At 47.2% G+C, this 20,978-nt stretch overlaps 1 protein-coding gene across 2 annotated transcripts in view; it reads left to right on the forward strand.

Annotated features, from left to right (window-relative positions):
* The first annotated feature begins 4,090 nt into the window (after positions 1–4,090).
* VWA2 (von Willebrand factor A domain containing 2) overlaps positions 4,091–20,978 on the forward strand; it is a 67,110-nt gene continuing 50,222 nt past the window's right edge. The window contains exon 1 of one of the 2 annotated variants that reach the window (XM_039546069.1): positions 4,091–4,163. Coding sequence is in view for 1 of the 2 variants with exons in the window: in XM_039546068.1 (XP_039402002.1) it covers positions 4,435–4,449 (15 nt within the window). In the remaining variant the exon portion in view is untranslated. Of the gene's footprint in view, positions 4,164–4,408; positions 4,450–20,978 lie in introns of those variants that run through there. The other variant, XM_039546068.1, reaches the window with a different exon arrangement.

The raw sequence follows: 20,978 nt of genomic DNA on the forward strand, positions 1-20,978 counted from the left end.
AATTTTTGCTGGTCCTGTAAATGCCCTAGTAAGTTGTATCTCACTGTATGTAAATACAGTCCAACCAATTCCTAAAAGACATTTCAGCTGCATCTGAAGAGAAGGAAACATTGATTAGGGAATCCTTGTTTGTCTTGTGTGGGAAGTGGGAATCAGAGGGCACAAGAAGTTTGTTAATCTCTCTTAAGAAAATGGCACATGTGTGATGTGCTGAAAAATCTGGAGCAGTTCGAGCAGCAGGGGGAGAAGAGAAGCATTTAAAAGTGATAGTTCATTCATTATTTAATTTCAGACAAAAACTAGTTGCCAACAATGCCTTAAACTGCAAAATCTTTAGTCAGGAATTGTCTTTTATGTGTTAGTATAGTGCTTCCTATAATGGGAGCATATTATTCATTAGAGCCCATGAATGCTAATAGGTACTGTCTCTATTTTTCACATAGCAACACTGAGTCTGAGACTGTTTAAAAAAAAAAAGTGATCCTAAATTGATGATTTCTTCTAGTAAATGGAGCTTGCCTGCCAACTGACTTCTCCCTGGCACCATTTAAACTGTATCATATAAGAGAGATGGATGCCAGGGAGTCCCAATTTTCAGTGTTTGGTTGCAACCTGTGACACACCCTCTGTCCTTGGGCAAGTTGCTTTACCCATCTGCCTCAGTTTCCCCATTTGTAAAAGGTTGAGACCTACCTCTGTTGTACATTGCAGTGACTAATCTGTAAAATAGCATTTTTGAAAAGTTAATTGAATGCCAAGTATTAGTTTAGTATTTGTATTAATATTTTTAAAGGTGGGGAAAATGAGACCCCTAATTTTGTATACTTGTGAATCAAATTCTCTCCCTAGTTGCAGAGGTGTAGAGTTTTGTGGACTTTACCATTTTATGTATTGCTCCTTTGGAATCATAGAATCTCAGAGTTGGAAGGGACCTCAGGAGGTCATCTAGTCCAACCCCCTGCTCAAAGCAGGACCAAAGCCAACTAAATCATCCCAGCCAGGGCTTTGTCAAGCCTGACCTTAAAAACCTCTAAGGAAGGAGATTCCACCACCTCCCTAGGTAACCCATTCCAGTTCTTCACCACCTACTAGTGAAAAAGTTTTTCCTAATGTCCAACCTAAACCTCCCTCTCTGCAACTTGAGACCATTACTCCTTGTTCTGTCATCTTCTACCACTGAGAACAGTCTAGATCCATCCTCTTTGGAACCCCCTTTCAGATAGTTGAAAGCAGCTATCAAGTCCCCCCTCATTCGTCTCTTCTGCAGGCTAAACAATCTCAGTTCCCTCAGCCTCTCCTCATAAGTCATGTGCTCCAGCCCCCTAATCATTTTTGTTGCCCTCTGCTGGACTCTCTCCAATTTATCCACATCCTTCTTGTAGTGTGGGGCCCAAAACTGGACACAGTGCTCCAAATGAGGCCTCACCAGTGCTGAATAGAGGGGAATGATCACATCCCTCGATCTGATGGAAATGCCCCTACTTATACAACCCAAAATGCCATTAGCCTTCTTGGCAACAAAGGCACACTGTTGATTCATATTCAGCTTTTCGTCCACCGTAACCCCTAGGTCCTTTTCTGCAGAACTGCTGCCCAGCCATTCGGTCCTTAGTCTGTAGCAGTGCGTGGGATTCTTCCGTCCTAAGTGCAGGACTCTGCATTTGTCCTTGTTGAACCTCATCATATTTCTTTTGGCCCAATCCTCTAATTTGTCTAGGTCCCTCTGTATCCTATCCCTACCCTCCAGCGTATCAACCACTCCTCCCAGTTTAGTGTCATCTGCAAACTTGCTAAGGGTGCAGTCCACACCATCCTCCAGATCGTTAATGAAGATATTGAACAAAACCGGCCCCAGCACCGACCCTTGGGGCACTCCACTTGATACCGGCTGCCAACTAGACATGGAACCATTGATCACTACCCGTTGAGCCCGACCATCTAGCCAGTTTTCTATCCACCTTACCGTCCATTCATCCAGCCCATACTTCTTTAACTTGCTGGCAAGAATACTGTGGGAGACTGTATCAAAGGCTTTGCTAAAGTCCAGAAATAGCACATCCACTGCTTTCCCCTCATCCACAGAGCCGGTTATCTCATCATAGAAGGCAATTAGGTTAGTCAGGCATGACTTGCCCTTGGTGAATCCATGCTGACTGTTCCTGATCACTTTCCCCTCCTTTAAGTGGTTCAGAATTGATTCCTTGAGGACCTGTTCCATGATTTTTCCAGGGACTGAGGTGAGACTGACTGGCCTGTAGTTCCCTGGATCTTCCTTCTTCCCTTTTTCAAAGATGGGCACTACATTAGCTTTTTTCCAGTCATCCGGGACCTCCCCCGATCACCATGATTTTTCAAAGATAATGGCCAATGGGAAACATATTTATATAAGTTTACATTCCCAGTCACAAATCTAGCATTCTGGAGCAAAGTGACTAAAATATAGTCCAACAAACAAATGGTTATTTAACGTGCCCCTCACTTTTCCCTCCACCACACTCCACTCACCGGTGTTGTCCTTGGTCAGTGGAGACTCAGCCTTCACTTTCACGTCTTTTCACTTTTCACACAAATTTGTTAGTCTTTAAGGTGCCACAAGTACTCCTGTTTTTTTTACTTTCACGTGAGTACACCTCCCAGGTGGGGGACAAAAAGGCACAGTTCGCTCTGGCCATGGCTGTTCGTTATGCCACCGTTCACTCCACCGCTCTGTTGCCAATGGCCCTGCACAGTCACCTTCTGCTGTCACCTACCACTGTGATCTCTGTGAGTTGGTCTCTTGAGGTTCCACCAGCTCTCAGTGATTTCAGCTGAGCTCTCAGTGCGGGAACCTCACTGCTAGTGCAGTCTGGGCTGTCTCTTACACAAAAACACTGTACCCACAGGAACACTGTCCCCACAACAGGACTAAGCACTTAGACCTGATTGTCAGTGATTTCAGCTGCAGTGGTCACTTAACAGAACAAAAGACTATCTATTGAGCCTAATCAGCTCTGTCTTTAAACAGTGGAGAGGGACAGGTCCCCACCTTCTCTCTTGATGCCTTCAAATCATCACAGGCTAAGTACAGTTCTACTGCCCTTTACTCATACAATAAAAACAACATTTCATCCCCTCTTCCCCCTACATTCAAGTGGTTTGTAACCCAACCCCAGCCAAAATCTATCACTTGGACAACACAGCTCTGTTTGCTGGATACCTAGGTAGATTAGATGTGAATGTAAATATAATCTGGCCCTGAAGCCTTAGCCCCCAGCTCATCACTAGCTGTCAGGGAGAGCTCATTTAGGCCTGGTTATAACCATTGTTCTGTAAATGTATCTTTCTAAATATTTATCTCCCACTTTGCTTACAAATCATCATTTGAAATTATTAGGTTGGCCAACATCACCGAAATGAATGCACTGACATCATAAAAAACAGCTGTATAAGGAAGCAAGGAAGCTAGTCTATGTTCATACTTTTCAAATCTATTATACTTTTTCAGATACACATATTTTATCATACACTGTATAAGCTTTTAAAGTGTGTATTAATGTTTCAGTTTAAATTCAGATTTCCAAACAGTCACTAAATGGGTATGTAACTAGCTCACAAAACTGGGGGGGGGGGTGTTGGGAAAATTCAGGGGGGGTGTACACCCCCTGGGGGGGGGTGTAGGGAAATCACTGATCCTCTGCATGCTCAGAGGCACCTGCACTTCAAACGAGACTGGCCAAAGCCACCAGCAAGGAGAAGGCTCAGTCCTGCACTGGCAGGGAGGGAGTTGTTCAGTGCTCAGGCCCTGGCGTGGCTTTGCTGACCCAGGTTACAGCCTGATGGAAAAGTCTGGAGAGAACTCCCCCGCCCTGGCTTGACTTCGCTCCGTGCAGCACCTGCCCCCTCGGCCTGCGCTGCAGCGCCCCCTGCAGCGGAGACGAGAGAGGAGCGAGGGGAAGGCAGCGCCGCGCTGCCAAACCTGTAAGCAGCGTAACCAGCGGCAGCTGCGTTCATCTCGCCCGGGCGGATCGCTGCCCATTAGCTTCCACCGGGAGCAAGCGAAGCGTCTGGCGTCCCCGTCCCGCACCTGAGCTGCACTAGAACCGCTGCCTGAGCACGCTGCACCCCCTCCCCAGTGGCGGCGGCTGCTGCTTCTTCCCTTCTGAGCCGTAATTGCAAAGTGGAAGGTGAGGCTGGATTCTCCCCCCTGGCAAACAGCTGCCTGCAGCTGCCGGGGCAGAGCAGGCAAAGGACCCAGGATCGGGGCGCGTGGGGACCCTGCCCGCAAGCCCTTGGAGGAGAGGAAGGGAGGGGGGGTGCGGAGCAAGGAGCGTGGCTTTGTCTAGCACGAAGGCTCTTGTCCCGACCCAGGACGGCGTGACCCGTCCCCATTGTCTGTCTCGGCACCTGCCTGGTGGGAGACGTGCCAGCTTCCTGGGCCGGGGGTGCGTGCAGAAAATGGATACCTGCTCGGTAAGGTTAGCCAGAGCTTGAACCCTTCGCTTCAGTGAGCTCTGCCGGGGCAGCTGCAGACTGCTTGGTGGGTGTCCCAAGGCACCTGCGGGGACTTCATAAACTAGTGAGGGTGTTAGCCCCCGAGAGATGGGGGAGGACACGGGCAGAAATGTAACCACCACAAGGAGGACAGAAGAGAGAATTCCTTCTAACTTGTGCATTGAGTAACTCCACGCAGACATCCTGTCCTGGTGCAATATTCATCAGCGTATTTTTTAGCATGCTCCTTGTTCTGGACGTATTGTATATATGGAAAAATACAAATTAAAGTTAGATTTCTCTCCCCTCCTTCATGGAATTTCCCCCCACTTTGGTTTCTGTTAAGCCAAACACACCTGGAATACATAAAGCTGCAGTCAGCCTGTTCTGTTCTTATCTAGCTCTGTTTTTTGTCCTGCTAGAGGGCCAGTTCAACACCCTGCATTATTTGCAAAACATGTCGGTCTAAATATATTATTGCAGAGTTTTACAAGGCTAAATAGTCGGCAGCATAATATATCTGAATAGTAGTGTGCTCAAGTTCAGATTGTAAAATAATAGAGCATGTTTAGGTAGAAGTGTAACAGTTAGTGAGCAATTTTTAGTAGCTCTAGTTTATAAAGTACTTGAAGTATGTATTCCCAATTATAATTTGTCTTGGCATTGTTCACCGTACAGACCTATTCAGCGGGTGTAAATTGGCATAGAGCCATAAAGTTAATGGAGCTATGCTGATTTACGAGAGCTAAGGATCTAGCTTGTGATTTTATTTTGATGAGACCTAGTTATATTAATGCTTCTTTTTAATACTGTTTGTAATAAGTCTTAAAACTTTATCTACAAAACTAGTATTGAGCATTGTGATCCATAAAACACAGTATTGCAGTCTATGAACGGTATAGTACTTTATTGTGAGGATACATGCCACTATATAGTAGTTACACTGTGCTAAACAATCAGGGGCGGCTCTAGGATTTGCGGCGCCCCAAGCAGGGCGGCACGCCGCGGGGGGGCGCTCTGGCGGTTGCGGGTCCCGCGGCTCCGGTCTGCGGGACCCGCATGTCTGCGGGAGGTCCACCGAAGCCGTGGGACCAGCGGACCCTCCGCAGGCATGCCTGCGGGAGGTCCACCGGAGCCGCCTGCCGCCCTCCCGCGGGACACCGCCCTAAGCGCGCACTTGGCGCGCTGGGGTCTGGAGCCGGCCCTGTAAACAATAATAAGGTCCCTACTCCAAAGAGCTTGTAATTATAGAAGATTAGGGTTGGAAGAGACTTCAGGAGGTCATCTAGTCTAACCCCCTGCTCAAAGCAGGACCAACCTCAACTAAATCATCCCAGCCAGGGCTTTGTCAAGACAGGCCTTAAAAACCTCTAAGGATGGAATTCCACCACTTCCTTAGGTAACCCATTCCAGTGCTTCACCACCCTCCTAGTGAAATAGCTTTTCCTAATGTCAAACCTAGACCTCCTCTGCTGCAGCTTGAGACCATTGTTCCTTGTTCTGTCATCTGCCACCACTGAGAACAGCTGAGCTCCATCCTCTTTGGAACCCCCCTTCAGGTAGTTGAAGGCTGCTATCAAATCCCCCCTCACTCTTCTTTTCTGCAGACTAAATAAGCTCAGTTCCCTCAGCCTCTCCTCATAAGTCATGTGCCCCAGCCCCTTAATCATTTTTGTTGCTCTCCTCTGGACTCTCTCCAGTTTGTCCACATCCTTTCTGTAGGGGGGAGGGGGGCACAAAAACTGAATGCAGTACTCCAGATGTGGCCTCACCAGTGCCGAATAGAGGGGAATAATCACTTCCCTCGATCTGCTGGCATTGTTCATACTAATGCAGCCCAATATGCCGTTAGCCTTCTTGGCAACAAGGACACACTGTTGACTCATATCCAGCTTCTCATCCACTGTAACCCCTAGGTCCTTTTCTGCAGAACTGCTGCTTAGCCAGTCAGTCCCAAGCCTGTAGCAGTGCGTGCAATTCTTCTGTCCTAAGTGAAGGACTCTGCACTTGTCCTTGTTGAACCTCATCAGATTTCTTTTGGCCCAGTCCTCTAATTTGTCTAGGTCACTCTAGACCCTATCCTTACCCTCCAGTGTATCTACCTCTTCCCCCCAGTTTAGTGTCATCCACGAACTTGCTGAGGGTGCAATCCATCCCATCATCCAGATCATTAAGTAAGATGTTGAACAAAATTGGCCCCAGAACCAACCCCCGGGGCACTCAGCTTGATACCAGCTGCCAATTAGACATCGAGCCGTTGATCACTACCCGTTGAGCCCGACAAGCTAGCCAGCTTTCTATCTACCTTATAGTCCATTCATCCAGTCCATACTTGTTGGCAGGAATACTCTGAGAGACCATATCAAAAGCTTTGCTAAAGTCAAGATATATTATGTCCACCATTTTCCCAATAACCCACAGAGCAAGTTTGCCTTCTATGAGGAGATATCAGGTTGGTCAGGCATGACTTGCCCTTGGTGAATCCATGTTGACTGTTCCTGATTACCTTCCTCTCCTCCAAGTGCTTCAAAATGGATTCCTTGAGGACCTGCTCCATGATTTTTCCAGGGACTGAGGTGAGGCTGGCCGGTCTGTAATTCCCCGGATTTTCCTTCTTCCCCTTTTTAAAGATGGGTACTATATTTGCCTTTTTCTAATAGTCCGGGACCTCTCCTTTTCAAAGATAATGGCCAATGGGTCTGCAATCACATCAGCCAACTCCCTCAGCATCCTCGGATACAATCTTAAAAGACAGGAGTGGGAGCATTATACAGAACACACTGAGAGTGGTATGTGGTCTCTGTAGTTGGCAGACTTCATGGAACAAGTGGATTTAGAACAGAATATATGTTTGGGTTATGCACGCCTGAATGATAGCATGTGCAAAGTCAGTTGATGGGAGTTTAACAATGGTTTTTAAAGTGCATTGCTTAACTGTTAGAAATATAAAGTTGACTTTCAGCTCAGGCAACCTTGGTTAAGCTCCTACTGGACTTAGCTGGAGGGAATTTCCCTTTTGGGCTCATGCAGTGCCTGAACCTGCAGTTTCTATTCTCTCACAGGCTACCCACTTATGTCAGTAGGAGTTCTTCATTAGCACAGACTGCAGGATTGGATCCCTAGGGTTGATTTCAGTTTACACTCCATGAGAGTCCTGGCTTAAGTGTTAACATGCATCCTACATCTTTCCACAACCAGCAGCAGACCTAGTTAGCAGGTGAGGGCAGTCAGCTAGATGGTTATTGTCTGGCCACCAAGAATTTAGTAGGAATCAGAATAGCTCATCTGTACTGATCAGCTGCCAATGGCTAAACTTATTCTATGCCCCAATGTGTTACGGTGTTATAGGCCAAATATGGAGCTCTTGCCTGTGGTCATAAGGGACCCATTCACCTGGAACAAATGGAACTATAGATCCTGAATTCTGTTTAAAAAAGCATCACCCCTATTTTAAACATGCTTGTCAGCTATATTTGCTGGTATCGTCTAGTGCTTATAATAGGAGTCTGGAAGCCATAATTCCTGGGTTCTGTTCTCAGCTCTGCTACAAACTCGTTTTGTGTTCTGGGGCAAGTCCCCTAGCCTCTTTGTCCTTCAGTTTCCACACATGCTACATGGGGATAAAATACTGTCTGAGCTGCATTGTGGTGGATAATGTGTGTAAAGGAGTTTGAGAGCCTGGAATGAAAGGCGCTTTAGAAGGGTAGAGTTTTCTTCCTGTTTATATTGGTGAGGTTGTGGGGAGGATGACAGGTGAATAGGAGATGTGAGCTAGAAACAATGAAAATGGCTTATTTGGGGCGCTTGAGGGGTTTCACAGAAAACCCACCTTCTCTGATTGTATTTTTGTTCCTGGTGTCTCTTCTAGAGAACAATACCAAATGTAAAGGTAACTATGTTCTGGCTACACACTTGACTTCTGATGTGAATGTACTTGGGAGCATGTACACACATGGTCCATGAGCTGAGCAAATCCCCTGTGGTCCTTTCTTGTGTCCAGGACACCTAGTTGTTGGATAACTTGAACAGAGCATCATCTAAAAGACATGGGTTAAATCAGCCTTGGCAGGGAGGGTCTCATGGGTGTGAATGGCTCACTGGCTTTTTCAGAGCACGCAGACTGACCAGCTAACCTGATGGAAATCCTCACGTGTATGTTTAAAAACAGTCTTGAGCCAAAGCCCATTGAAGGCAATGGGAAGGCTCAAGCTGCAAGACTGGGGCCTAGGGCTAAAGCCCATTAAAATCGAACACTTACACTACATGCTTAATAGAGCGTAAGTTTGTAGGACTAGTGCCTGAGAGGAAAATCCCAGACTGGCTTCTAGCGGGGCTCACAGCTCTGCAGCAGGAGGCCATAGACTTAACCACTCCGGCTGGGCTTTAAAAGGGAATTGGGTATCTTATGATCAATCACTACATTTTATCATATATGCCAGGATTCAGATTATCAGTCCCAGGCGCGAGGATCTAAGCTGGTTGCTAAAGGGAGCAAAAGTGGACTTTTTTCTCTGCACCCTGCATACATGGTAGAATTGACTGATTTATGGGGATTATTCTGTCTTCCTCTGGAATATCAAAGATTGGCCTCTGGCTTAGGACAGATTCCAATCTAAATGGACCGCTGGACTGACCTGCCATTGAAATTGCCAGACTGTTGCTATTCATGATCCAGTGAGCCCTGTTCTGCCATACTGATCAATGATGTGTTTGCATTTTGAGGTATGATATTGTCAGGAGCAGTATTCTAATCAACAGCAAAGGCTTTGCATTGCTCAGAAATGACTAGTCAGTTGTCTGTTGCCCCAATGCAGGCTTTCCAGGTGTGCTGTCTTTGTCGCCTCTCAGATGGCTGCAGGGCTTTCTGTGCTGGAACTGTTGTTCATCGGCCTTTGACCTAAGTCAGCAGCCTCATGGGACCAGGTGGCCAATCAACCAAAGGTCCTTCTGACCCATTAGTGATCAGTGTTGGATGGATGTACGTGTATACCTCAGTCACATTTTAAAAAGAGAGCGATTGATGCATTTTTAAGAAATAAGGCAGTGTCCCATCTCCTTGCTGACACACAATGCTGCGGTGTGCTGCAAAGATTCTGTACATATAGGAGGCCTGATTCTCAAGAGAGCGATTGATGCATTTTTAAGAAATAAGGCAGTGTCCCATCTCCTTGCTGACACACAATGCTGCGGTGTGCTGCAAAGATTCTGTACATATAGGAGGCCTGATTCTCAACAAACTTTTACTGGGGATAGTCAGTTACACCTATGCAAGGTGAATGTATATCACTAACTTTCTACACTCAGCTTGCACGGGTGCAGATGATTACAGAAGGTGTAGGGAAGCGGAGAATCAGGCCAGGGTGTCTCCATATGCTCATTTCTTCGGTATGCTTTTTGCACATAAGCCCAGATCTTGCCTGCTTGCTCCTGTAGGAATACATTGCATATAAATAACTTCTGTGCTGAGGAACAGACCCCTGAGGATCTGGCTACACTGCAGCTGACAGGTTTGATACCCAGTGTGGGTAGACAGACTTGTGCTAGCTGGCTAAAAATAATAGTGTGGCTGTTGCAGCACTGGCAGCAGCTTGGCCTGCCACCTCAGTCCAAGCCCACCCGGTCTCCTGGGTCCAAGTTTGGGTGGCCCACCGAGCCCCTGGGTCTGAGCTTGAATGGCTAGTCATTGAATGCGGCATTGGTGGCAGGTCAGACTAGCCATTCGAGCTCAGACCCAGGGGCTCGGTGGGCCACCCAAACTTGGACCCAGGAGGCTGGGTGGGCTTGGACTGAGGTGGCTAGCCCAGTGCTGCAACGTCCACACGGATATTTTTATCATGGTAGCGCGAGCTGAGCTAGCACGAGTCTGTCGACCTGCCCTGGGCATCACAACTCCCGCTCCTGTGTAGGCAGCCCCTGAGATGGGAACGTCTGAAATAAAATCCCCAGTCTTGAACAACCCTTTGCAAAAAGCTAAAGGATTTGGTGCTGTGCAGAGTACAGTAATTGCACTGGAATCTTTGGAAGTGTATTCTAGCCTTGGATTAATAGCTCCTAGCAAGGTACATGAGTCAGTCACGTAGATGTTTTCACAGCCTTGGAATAATTATATTGTTTGCCTATAGCTGTAGCTAGTTTAACCTAAGAGATTGAGTTCACATAGATTGCTACATCCCTCTGGTTCAGGCGCTTCAACAAAGCATTTATTCCTAGTATCCTGTACTTAACTATAGATTGCTTCGGAGAGATCCTTATTGCCTGAAACTCTAAAGAAGGGCAAAGTGTTATTTTCACAGAGGAGTTAGATTGAAAACATCAAATACTTTTGCTGGAAGGTAACACTACTTTTATTCTTAGAATCCAGAATGATAACACACAAGAACCCAAAAACCAGAGAGAAACAAAGCTGGCTGCTCCCTGAAAGAGACACACTGCTTATCCCACCTTCCTTTAGGCTGGCTGGCTGTAGAGCTGATTGCTGCTAGGCCCAGATCACGCTGCACACTTTCCTACAGAGCCCCCTGCTTGCAGGAAAGCCCCTGACAATTAGAAGTGATTACAGTTTTAACTACACCACTAATATGTGCCTAGAGAGGCCTTACACGCATCGGACGCAACACAAAGTTCAGATGTTTGTGGAAACACGCCTGCTGCTCTAATGGTGGGCAAAATCAGGAGCGTGATGATGTCCACTGGAGCAAACTATGCAGTAAGTTCTAGCACAAGCTTTTGGGGTCAAAAAAGGTCCTAAATTCAGATATTGTTAATTGTTATAGGACCTGATCCAAAGCCCAAACAGGGCCCAGCTGGGTGTAAGTATAGACCTGTTTTCTGTACAGTCATCATCATTTCACCAGTAGGGCTGCTTGAAAATGTTCCAGCAAAACCATCTGTGTTTTTCAGTGGAAAATTGGGGTTTGGCTAAACAAAAATGTATGGTAAACTTCTGTGGTTTTTTTTTTTCCCCCCAAACAAAAAATTGAAAACAAAACTTTTTTTTCAAACGAAAAAGTTGAAAATTTTCACACACGCACCCATTTTCCACCCAACTCTATTCGCCTTAGAGCGGGCATATCTAGGGTGGAGCCATGGTAGTTACTTGTCAGTTTCCAACCACGCTATATAGCTGTTTCAGACAGGAAGTGAAGAATAAGCATATCCAATTGAAACTAGATCAGAGAAGCTAGAAATGATGGATCTACAAAATATTTAACCATTCTGAAATGTCACAGTGTCTCCTAGCAATCTTGGAGCCCTTTCCTTTCCCCGAAGTGTTACTGTGACCCTTGGAGGAGGAGAATGCAGAGGAACATGTTAATCTATTAGTTATGTGGTTGAGGTTGTGGAGCTGCTGGCAGGCGTTTGGCATGGTGGAAAGCTGCCATGAAGGAGTGTCTGTTGGGTGGCTGTCTTTTTTTTTTTTTTTTTTTAACTGCATTTCTGTTCTTCCATTGTTGCCTGTCATGAGCAAGCTAAATCTGCGGTTGGAAGCTGCCAGCAAAAGCAAATACATGCATTTGTGTCTTATGTCTGAGTGCTTTGTTTCTAAGAAGCTAATGTGGTATTATTCATCCCACCCCCACACGCTCCCAGGAAAATAGGATCTTAAAATTTCAGGAGGGAACATGTGTGCGTGTTGATGGCAAATCAGACCCTGACCAGGAGGGATGGCAGTTCACTGTCCAGAGCTCAGCCACTGTCAGCCAAGGAATTACAGGCAAGAGGCAGGTTCCAGGGCACCAGTGCATGGAGGAGACAGAAGGGTCGTGGGTCCTGGGAGAGCGTGTGAGCAGCCCTCAGCCGAGTCAGACAGGATGACAAGAGGAGGCCAGAAGGGGCCGAGCTAAGGAGGGAGCAGGGGGCCAGGAGGGCCAGATCCAGAGGGGCCAGAGCTGCAGCCAGAGAGCCAGAGAGCAGCCAGCCAGAGATGTGCAGCAGCCCAGAGAAGAGGAGGAGGCAGCCAGGGAGAGAGAGAGAGGAGGCCAGATCCAGAGGGCAGAGTGCAGAGAGCCAGGCTGCAGCCAGAGAGGAGCAGAGAGCACAGAGGGAGAGCAGATCCTGTGAGAGGAGCAGGCAGCAGCCAGAGAGGCAGATCCCAGGAGAGCAGATCCTGTGCTGGGAGCAGAGCTGCATCCAGAGAGCCAGAGTGGCAGGAGGCCAGAGCGTGGTGCCAAAGGGGGGGGAGCCAGGGGGAAAGGGCAAAGCCAGAAAGCGCACTCAGCCCAGCTGAGATGGGTCCAAGTGAGGCCAGGGGGGGGGCTGGGAGGGGGGCTGGGGCCGGGGCCAGAAGAAGCCGGAAGGATCCCACCACCCAAAAAGTCCCCACACACACCATCCTCCACCCAGTCCCATCCCACAGCCAGCCAGGGCCTGGGCAGAGCCAGGAGAAGGGCTGCTAGTGGGAAGAAGGGGGCAGACACAGGGCCAGAGCCTGTTTTAGATGTGTCTGCCACAGAGTGTGGTGATGTGTTTCATGTAATTTATTTCTTTATATTATTATTTCTTATTCTTTATTGTTAATTCTTTAATTTAGTAAATTTGTTAAATTTGCTTTAAAATTTTCAGTTAAATTGTAGGTGCCCAGTGCAGGGGGAGGGAGTAGGGTCACAGGTGGCAGGTACTTAGGTGGGAGGGTTGGCAGCCAGGGGGGTTGAGCCCCCAGGAATTTGGGCCCAGTCTTGTTGGGGCTGGTCCCAGTCTTGTTAGGGCTAGAGAACTCTGGGGCACAGGAGGGTCCTCCTAGGCAGGAGGCCACTGCAGGAGGTGCTTGGGTAGCCACAGCCCACTTTTCCGGCCACACAGAAGCACCCAACGAAGAGCGGAGGACCACCCCCCCACCCCGCACTGGCGGATTCAACAATTATCGCTTATCCTATCCACAGTCCACCCAGATCCTAGGGTTCATTGGTCCACTGTACAGGCTGGAGTTGAGGCCTCTACCATGGCTGGTGTTGAAGAACCAAGATTGAGCTTGAAACACTGAACTTCAGACTTCCAACTGATTCACAGAGCGCAGACCAAGCGGACCAAACAAACAAGAACAGAACAGAGAGAGAATTATCGCTGGCCAAGGCAGTAATAGACCAACAGGCAGCAGAAGCTAAGAAGCTAAGAACTATTTATGTGGGAGGACGGAGCGGAAGGTCACAGAGTTTGGCTGCTTCCGACAAGACCAGAGGAGACATTAAGAGTGAAGTCAAGCTCATAAGTGAAAAGAGGCAGCGTGTGCTAGAAGACCTGTAGAAGACCATGTAGACTTCAGAGAGGAACATCTCCAGGAGGCAGGAGGCCACAGTAAAGTTGGCATGGCAGGCAGACAAGGAAGATGTGGAAAGGTATTTGAACTCCTCCTAGAGAAGTAGTGTGAGAAAAGTGTGGAATTGGAACCCGGGAGAGAGTTCTTGAGGAGAAAGGAGCCTGGTGTGAACTATCCGGGCATATGCATATGACCTCCAGAGAGAAATGAGCAAATGGAGGGCGAGACCCTCAACGAGTTCCAGACCCAGATACAGTTCTGAAGAGGCCAATGCCCAGGTCAGCCTGATTGACAGGCAGGCCGGCTAAATCAGGAGAACACGTGGAGGGGAATGAATCCAGAGGAATTGAAAGGATCAGAATAAGCAGCTGTTCTGTGTCAGCCAAAAACCTAATGGAATAGAGATCGACTGTTTGGTTTTATCTTGGAAGTCAAATCTGCATTTGAAAGGAGACTTCAGTCTACAAAAAGGTTGTGCTTTTGGCTGCACTGGGCTGTTGGGTTACTACTTATTCAGGCCAAATGTTGCAAAAAAACAATGCTTAGAGTGAACCAGCAATATTATATCCCATCCACGGAAGTCTAGTTTGGTTTGTTCATGAGATCGTTTGAATAAAAACACAACAATCTTTTTTTCTTTTGTTCTATAAATAGACCCAGGAGGGTTTGAGAAACCAGCCTGGTAAGCCAGCTCTTTTTGTTGTGAGCCAAGCTAAGAGTAGGTGGTAATTAATTAAAGCTACTGGCTGGCACTTTCAAATAAGCCTCTTCATGCCTCAGCACTGATTTAAGAGGCTCAGACTCAGAGGTTGGGTTTGCAACAAAGCAGTGCACAGGATTAACCATTTTGCTGACGTTGTAGTAATGGTGAACTTTATTGGGTGTTTTATTATGCTTTCCCATAGTGCCCCATAATGATAATGCTATTTCAACAAAAAATCAGCAGCATGTTACATCAGCTGTAAGCTATAGTCGTCTCCATCTCACAGAAACACCTGCTCAAGCTGTGTGTTCCAGGTCTGCATTTTCCCTGGGTCTTGGATCCATTTGGTTCAGCCCATTATAGACTAAGTTCAGCTCTGGTTCTAGATCGGAGGTGGGCAAACTACGGCCCGCGGGCCTGTCCTGCCAGGGCCCTGCCGTCCCCCCTCCTCTGCAGCCTCAGCTCGCCGTGCCGCCAGCACACTGGGCGGTAGGGCTGTGAGCTCCTGCTGGGTGGTGTGGCTGGCTTCAGATGGGTGGCACGGCACAGGGGTGGATTTACCAGCAAACACAGGGTGCCCTGGCTTGGGGGCCCCCCAACAGCAGGGGCTCCCAGGGCCGGGCACTCGGGCAGCTCAGCACCAGTGCACCCCCCTGCAGCGGGGGGGCTGCACTGCGGGAGCAGGGGAGAGCAAGGAGGGAGGCTCACCTGCAGCTTCAGGGGAGCAGGCAGGAGGTGTGGGTGGGGGGAGCACGGTGAACACGGGCCGGAGGACTCGGGAGGAGCACTGGGCGGCCGCACAGCTGGCCAGAGAGAAGCGGCGCTTTGAAGGGGAAACCACCGCTTTTCTCTGGCTGTGTGGCTGCCCCTGCTCCTCCTGAGTCCTCCGCCCATTTTCACAGGGTCGCATTCCGAAAGGGGCTGGAGGGGGAAGGGGTCCCGGGGAGGGCAGTCAGAGGGCAAGGAGCAGGGGGCATTGGATGGGTCAGGGGTTCTGAGGGGGGCAGTCAGGGGGCAGATAGGGGGCAGGGGCCAGGCTGTTAGGGGAGGCACAGCCTTCCCTACCCGGACCTCCATACAGTTTTGCAACCCTGATATGGCCCTGAGGCCAAAAAGTTTGCCCACTCCTGTTCTAGATCCACTTATCCACAGTGTTGATGATTTTGGATCCAGGGTTTTGTTCTGGTTCACTTGTTGTTATAACAAGCACATTTAGATATTTGACATGTGACAAAAGACACCTGGGGGGTAGGGCGGGGAAGGGGAAAAAAACCCTTTACAAATTCACCAGGCTGGATTTTCCAGAACATCACACACTTAATTTGTGTACTTGATTCTCCTAACTGTAAGCACCAGTTTGGTATCTGTGGGCAAATGACCAGTTTTTACTTAACCCTACAGGCTGCAGACATAGGATTGCACGCATACAGTTTTGAAAACCTGACCATACACTGCAGGGGTGGCCAACCTGTGGCTCTGGAGCCACCTGCGGCTCTTCAGAAGTTAATATGCGGCTCCTTGTATAGGCACCGACTCTGGGACTGGAGCTACAAGCACCAACTTTCCAATGTGCTGGGGGGTGCTCACTGCTCAGCCCCTGGTTCTGCCACAGGCCCTGCCCTCACGCCACCCCTTCCTGCCCTCTCCCCTGAACCTGCTGTGCCCTCACTCCTCCCCCCCCCCCCAGAGCCTCCTGCAAGCCACAAAACAGCTGATCGGGAGGGAGGGGGAGGCACTGATTGGTGGGGCTGCCGGTGGGTGGGAGGCGCTAGGAGTATGGGGGGGGGAGTGGATGGGGGGCTGCTGACGTGTTACTGTGGCTCTTTGGCAATGTACATTGGTAAATTCTGGCTCCTTCTCAGGCTCAGGTTGGCCACCCCAATACACTGTTTTTACACCAGGGAAGAAAAACTAAAGGCCTTTTGCTCCCACCCACTTCCCAAGCCAACACACCCTCTGAAGTTGTTTGACTGATGCTAATCTTGGAGCTGACATTGACAAGCATTTGCTGACACACTGCTGCTGAGCCTACGAGTTGGTTTTTCAAGTTCTTTTTCTCCCAGCAAGAATCAGGCTGGGCACTGTAGAATTAATTCATTTAAACCTGAGGTAAGACAGTGTCATTGAAACATTTTTGTCTGTATTCTGTACTGAAGCAACCTGGAATATCCCCTCACCCCCCGCACACCTGTCACATCTGGTAGCAAGTAGGGTCTTGTCCTAGTTTTCCATTGTTGTCAAGTCACGTATGCTTTGGTATTAACTTGAAGTAATCATGCCCTTGGGGAAGAGCAAAAACATAATCTTACCTTCCTGGCATGTACTGGGGCAGGAAGCTACTGAGGGACACAACAACTTCCTTGCTGAACTAATGGTTTGTGTTTAGTTCCTTTTATTTAAACATACTTTGGACTTGCTAATTTGGCAACGCCACATGCGGCAGGGAGGATTCATTACACCAGTGGCTCTCAAACTTTCCAGACAACTGTACCCCTTTCAGGAGTCTGATTTGACTTGCGTACCCGCAAGTTTCACCTCACTTAAACTACTTGCTCACAAAATCAGACATAGAAATACAAGAGTGTCACAGCACACTGGCACTGAAACATTGCTTACGTTCCCATTTTTACCATATAGTTATAAAATAAATCAATTGGAATGTAAATATTATACTTGCATTTCAGTGTATAGTCTATAGAGCAGTATAAACAAGTCATTGTCTGTAATAAAATATTAGTTTGTACTGACTTCAGTAGTGCTTTTTATGTAGCCCATTGTAAAACTAGGCAAATATCTAGATGAACTGATGTACCCCCTGGAAGACCTCTGTGTACCCTTGGTTGAGAGCCACGCATTAGGCCATGTTTGTAAAGCACTCTGACATCATGAGCAGCACTAGAGAAATGCTGGGTATGATTAGCAGTGGGGTGGCATTAACTTTAATTCTGCAATTCCACTTTTCGCTCTAGAGCCGCTCTCTCTCTCTCTCCAGGGACTCAAAAGCACTTTTGCAAACATTAACTAGGCTCACTGCTGGGGCTGGCTGAAAAATTTCTGTCAAAACTGTTTTTTTGATGGAAAATTGGGGTTTTAGGAAAAGGAAAATTTTGGTGGCAAGTGTCTGATTTCTGCAGAAAATCTTGCTTTTTTTTTCATGTCAAACATTAAAAATTTTGATTTTTTTCCATATTTTGGTTTTTTTCTCAAAAAAAACCAAACATTTTTTTCTGCAGCAGAAACTAAACCCTTTTCCCAACCTGTTGTACTCCCACCATACCTGGGCGGGAAGTACGGAGTACAGAGAGATTATCACACTGAAATGCAGACACTTCTGGGGTGGAAACCAGGCAATGTTCAAAGCACGCGCAAAGCTACATGGGAATCTGGGGCCACTGAGCCCGTCTCCAGTTGTATTTGGTAGAATGTAACCATGTGAGTTTGAGTCCTGGTCTACACTACAAATTTATGTTGGTGTAACTATGTCACTCAGCTGCCACCCCCACTGTCTCCTGGGACCCCAGGCCTTTGACATGCTGATCCTGAGAGTTGTCCTGACCAGATAAGGGCCAAAGAGAGGGACCCAGATGACATTGCCACCTCTGCTGGCTCCAGATGAATCCCAAACACTACCTGGGATGAAGCGGGATCAGACTTTAACAGCAGCACCAGCCCATCTCAGTTAACTTCTCTTTTCTGCAAAAGGGCAGTTGGTAGCACCTCTGAAACTATCTAAGAGACTGACAAACACGGGGGCTTTTCAGCCAAAACACTCTTCGGCCAAAGGGAAAGGGAACAAGGGATGCTGTTAATATGAAAGCCTTATTTAATACTTTGCATTTCAAATGTTTTTCCTTCTTTTCTTCATAAGAACGGCCGTACTGGGTCAGACCAAAGGTCCATCTAGCCCAGTATCTGTCTACCGACAGTGGCCAATGCCAGGTGCCTCAGAGGGAGTGAACCTAACCGGCAATGATCAAGTGATCTCTCTCCTGCCATCCATCTCCATCCTCTGACAAACAGAGGCTAGGGACACCATTCCTTACCCATCCTGGCTAATAGCCATTTATGGACTTAACCTCCATGAATTTATCCAGTTCTCTTTTAAACGCTGTTATAGTCCCAGCCTTCACAACCTCCTCAGGTAAGGAGTTCCACGAGTTGACTGTGCACTGCATGAAGAAGAACTTCCTTTTATTTGTTTTAAACCTGCTGCCTATTAATTTCATTTCTAGTTCTTGTATTATGGGAATAAGTAAATAACTTTTCCTTATCCACTTTCTCCACATCACTCATGATTTTATATACCTCTATCATATCCCCCCTTAGTCTCCTCTTTTCCAAGCTGAAGAGTCCTAGCCTCTTTAATCTCTCCTCATATGGGACCCGTTCCAAATCCCTAATCATTTTAGTTGCCCTTTTCTGAACCTTTTCTAGTGCCAGTATATCTTTTTTGAGGTGAGGAGACGACATCTGTACACAGTATTCGAGATGTGGGCGTACCATGGATTTATATAAGGGCAATAATATATGCTCAGTCTTATTCTCTATCCCCTTTTTAATGAAGCTTTTTTGACCGCTTCTGCACACTGCATGGACATCTTCAGAGAACTATCCACGATGACTCCAAGATCTTTTTCCTGACTCGTTGTAGCTAAATTAGCCCCCATCATATTGTATGTATAGTTGGGGTTATTTTTTCCAATGTGCGTTACTTTACGTTTATCCACGTTAAATTTCATTTGCCATTTTGTTGCCCAATCACTTAGTTTTGTGAGATCTTTTTGAAGTTCTTCAGTCTGCTTTGGTCTTAACTATCTTGAGCAGTTTAGTATCATCTGCAAACTTTGCCACCTCACTGTTTACCCCTTTCTCCAGATCATTTATGAATAAGTTGAATAGGATTGGTCCTAGGATGGACCCTTGGGGAACACCACTAGTTACCCCTCTCCATTCTGAGAATTTACCATTAATTTCTACTCTTTGTTCCCTGTCTTTTAACCAGTTCTCAATCCATGAAAGGACCTTCCCTTTTATCCCATGACAGGTTAGTTTACGTAAGAGCCTTTGGTGAGGGACCTTGTCAAAGGCTTTCTGGAAATCTAAGTACTTTAAAAGGTTACAAGGATGTTTAATGGTGTGTTTGCCAGGGTTCTAAGCAAGCTGAGGTCTCTGTACACCAAACCCCGAACCTTGTTTAACACTGTTTAATTTTGGACAGTGACTGGGTTATGTTAATACTTTTAGCCCATATATTCTACAACAGTCCATCTAGTCTCTGATCCTTCCTCTGACAGTGGCTGGTATGAGACATTCTGGGGGAAGGTGCAAGAATCCTGAAGTGAGCAATTATGAAATAACCTGCCCAGAGGAGAGGTTCCTTTCCTAATCCTCCTCATCAATTAGAGGGTGCCTTATGCCCTGAGGCATAAAGGTTTATATCCCTACAAGCCTCTTGTGTATGTGCGCACATAATGTTACTGTCCTATTGTGGATATTCTCATTATACACTAAATGTCAAGTCCTGGTTTTGGGTTTTTACTCCTGCTAAGCTCTTGGCTAGTTCTAATTTGCAGCAATCATTCTACAAGCTAGTTATGTGTTTGCATTTAAACAAAAAAAGTTTCCAAACAAAAAGGAAAAGAAAGTTCCTCTCAGTCCAGCCCCTAAAGACCAGGTGTTCCCATCACAGAAACAACCACCACCCTCTCGCTCATCAGTAGAACTGCTGATCTTGAAGCTGATTCCAAGAACATCATTTTGCTTCACAAGACAATCCCTGCCCAGGTAGCTATTTCCTTTATCTACTCCCTGATAACTGATGTATGTGACAGTTCCCAGACAGCTACGGAGATGGTGATTGATGGGCAGTCAGTCAGGATGTGGCTATCGCTGCCTAGTGGAATAAGCCTACAGGAATAGCAGACCTTAGCTACCTGGTCCTCCATTAGTAAGGTCCTTCAGATAAGACACTTAGTACAGCTATTAGTTGTATTGCAGTGAGCCCAAGGCCCTCAAGTGAGACCAGAGCCCCATTGAGCTAGTTGTACAAACATGTAGGAAGACACCACCCCTACCCCATATAGTTCCAATAAGATGGACCAAATAAGTGATAGAGGAGAAAGGATGGTCTGGGGACGGGTGGAAGGAGATCTGGGTTCAGTGACTCACTCAGCCAGAGCTTTGTTGCAATAGTGATGGTGGCATCCGAAGCCAATCTGCAGTCATCTATCACTTAAGGTCAAAGTCCTGCATTCCCTCTTGGCTCTGATAAGTAATGGGTTGAAAGCTGAGGAATGGTAAAACCAACTGACATTTGACATGCCCTCTGTTTATATCTTTGTCTTCGTGGGTTATATATCAGTTTGGAATCTTAACCGTTTCAACCTGCATGTGACCCCAGTAGGGTGTATACTATACCCCCTCCCTCCCAGCTGCTAGGAAGGTAAGATCTGCTGCAAAAAGGACAGTGTTTACAAAAGGAGCTAAATGTTGATGTTAGTTTGTTTACTTGAGTGAAAGCAAGTGTCCGGGCTAAAAATATGTAAAGGCTTT

This window comes from Mauremys reevesii, linkage group 7, assembly GCF_016161935.1.
Source record: "Mauremys reevesii isolate NIE-2019 linkage group 7, ASM1616193v1, whole genome shotgun sequence".
Taxonomy (NCBI): domain Eukaryota; kingdom Metazoa; phylum Chordata; order Testudines; family Geoemydidae; genus Mauremys; species Mauremys reevesii.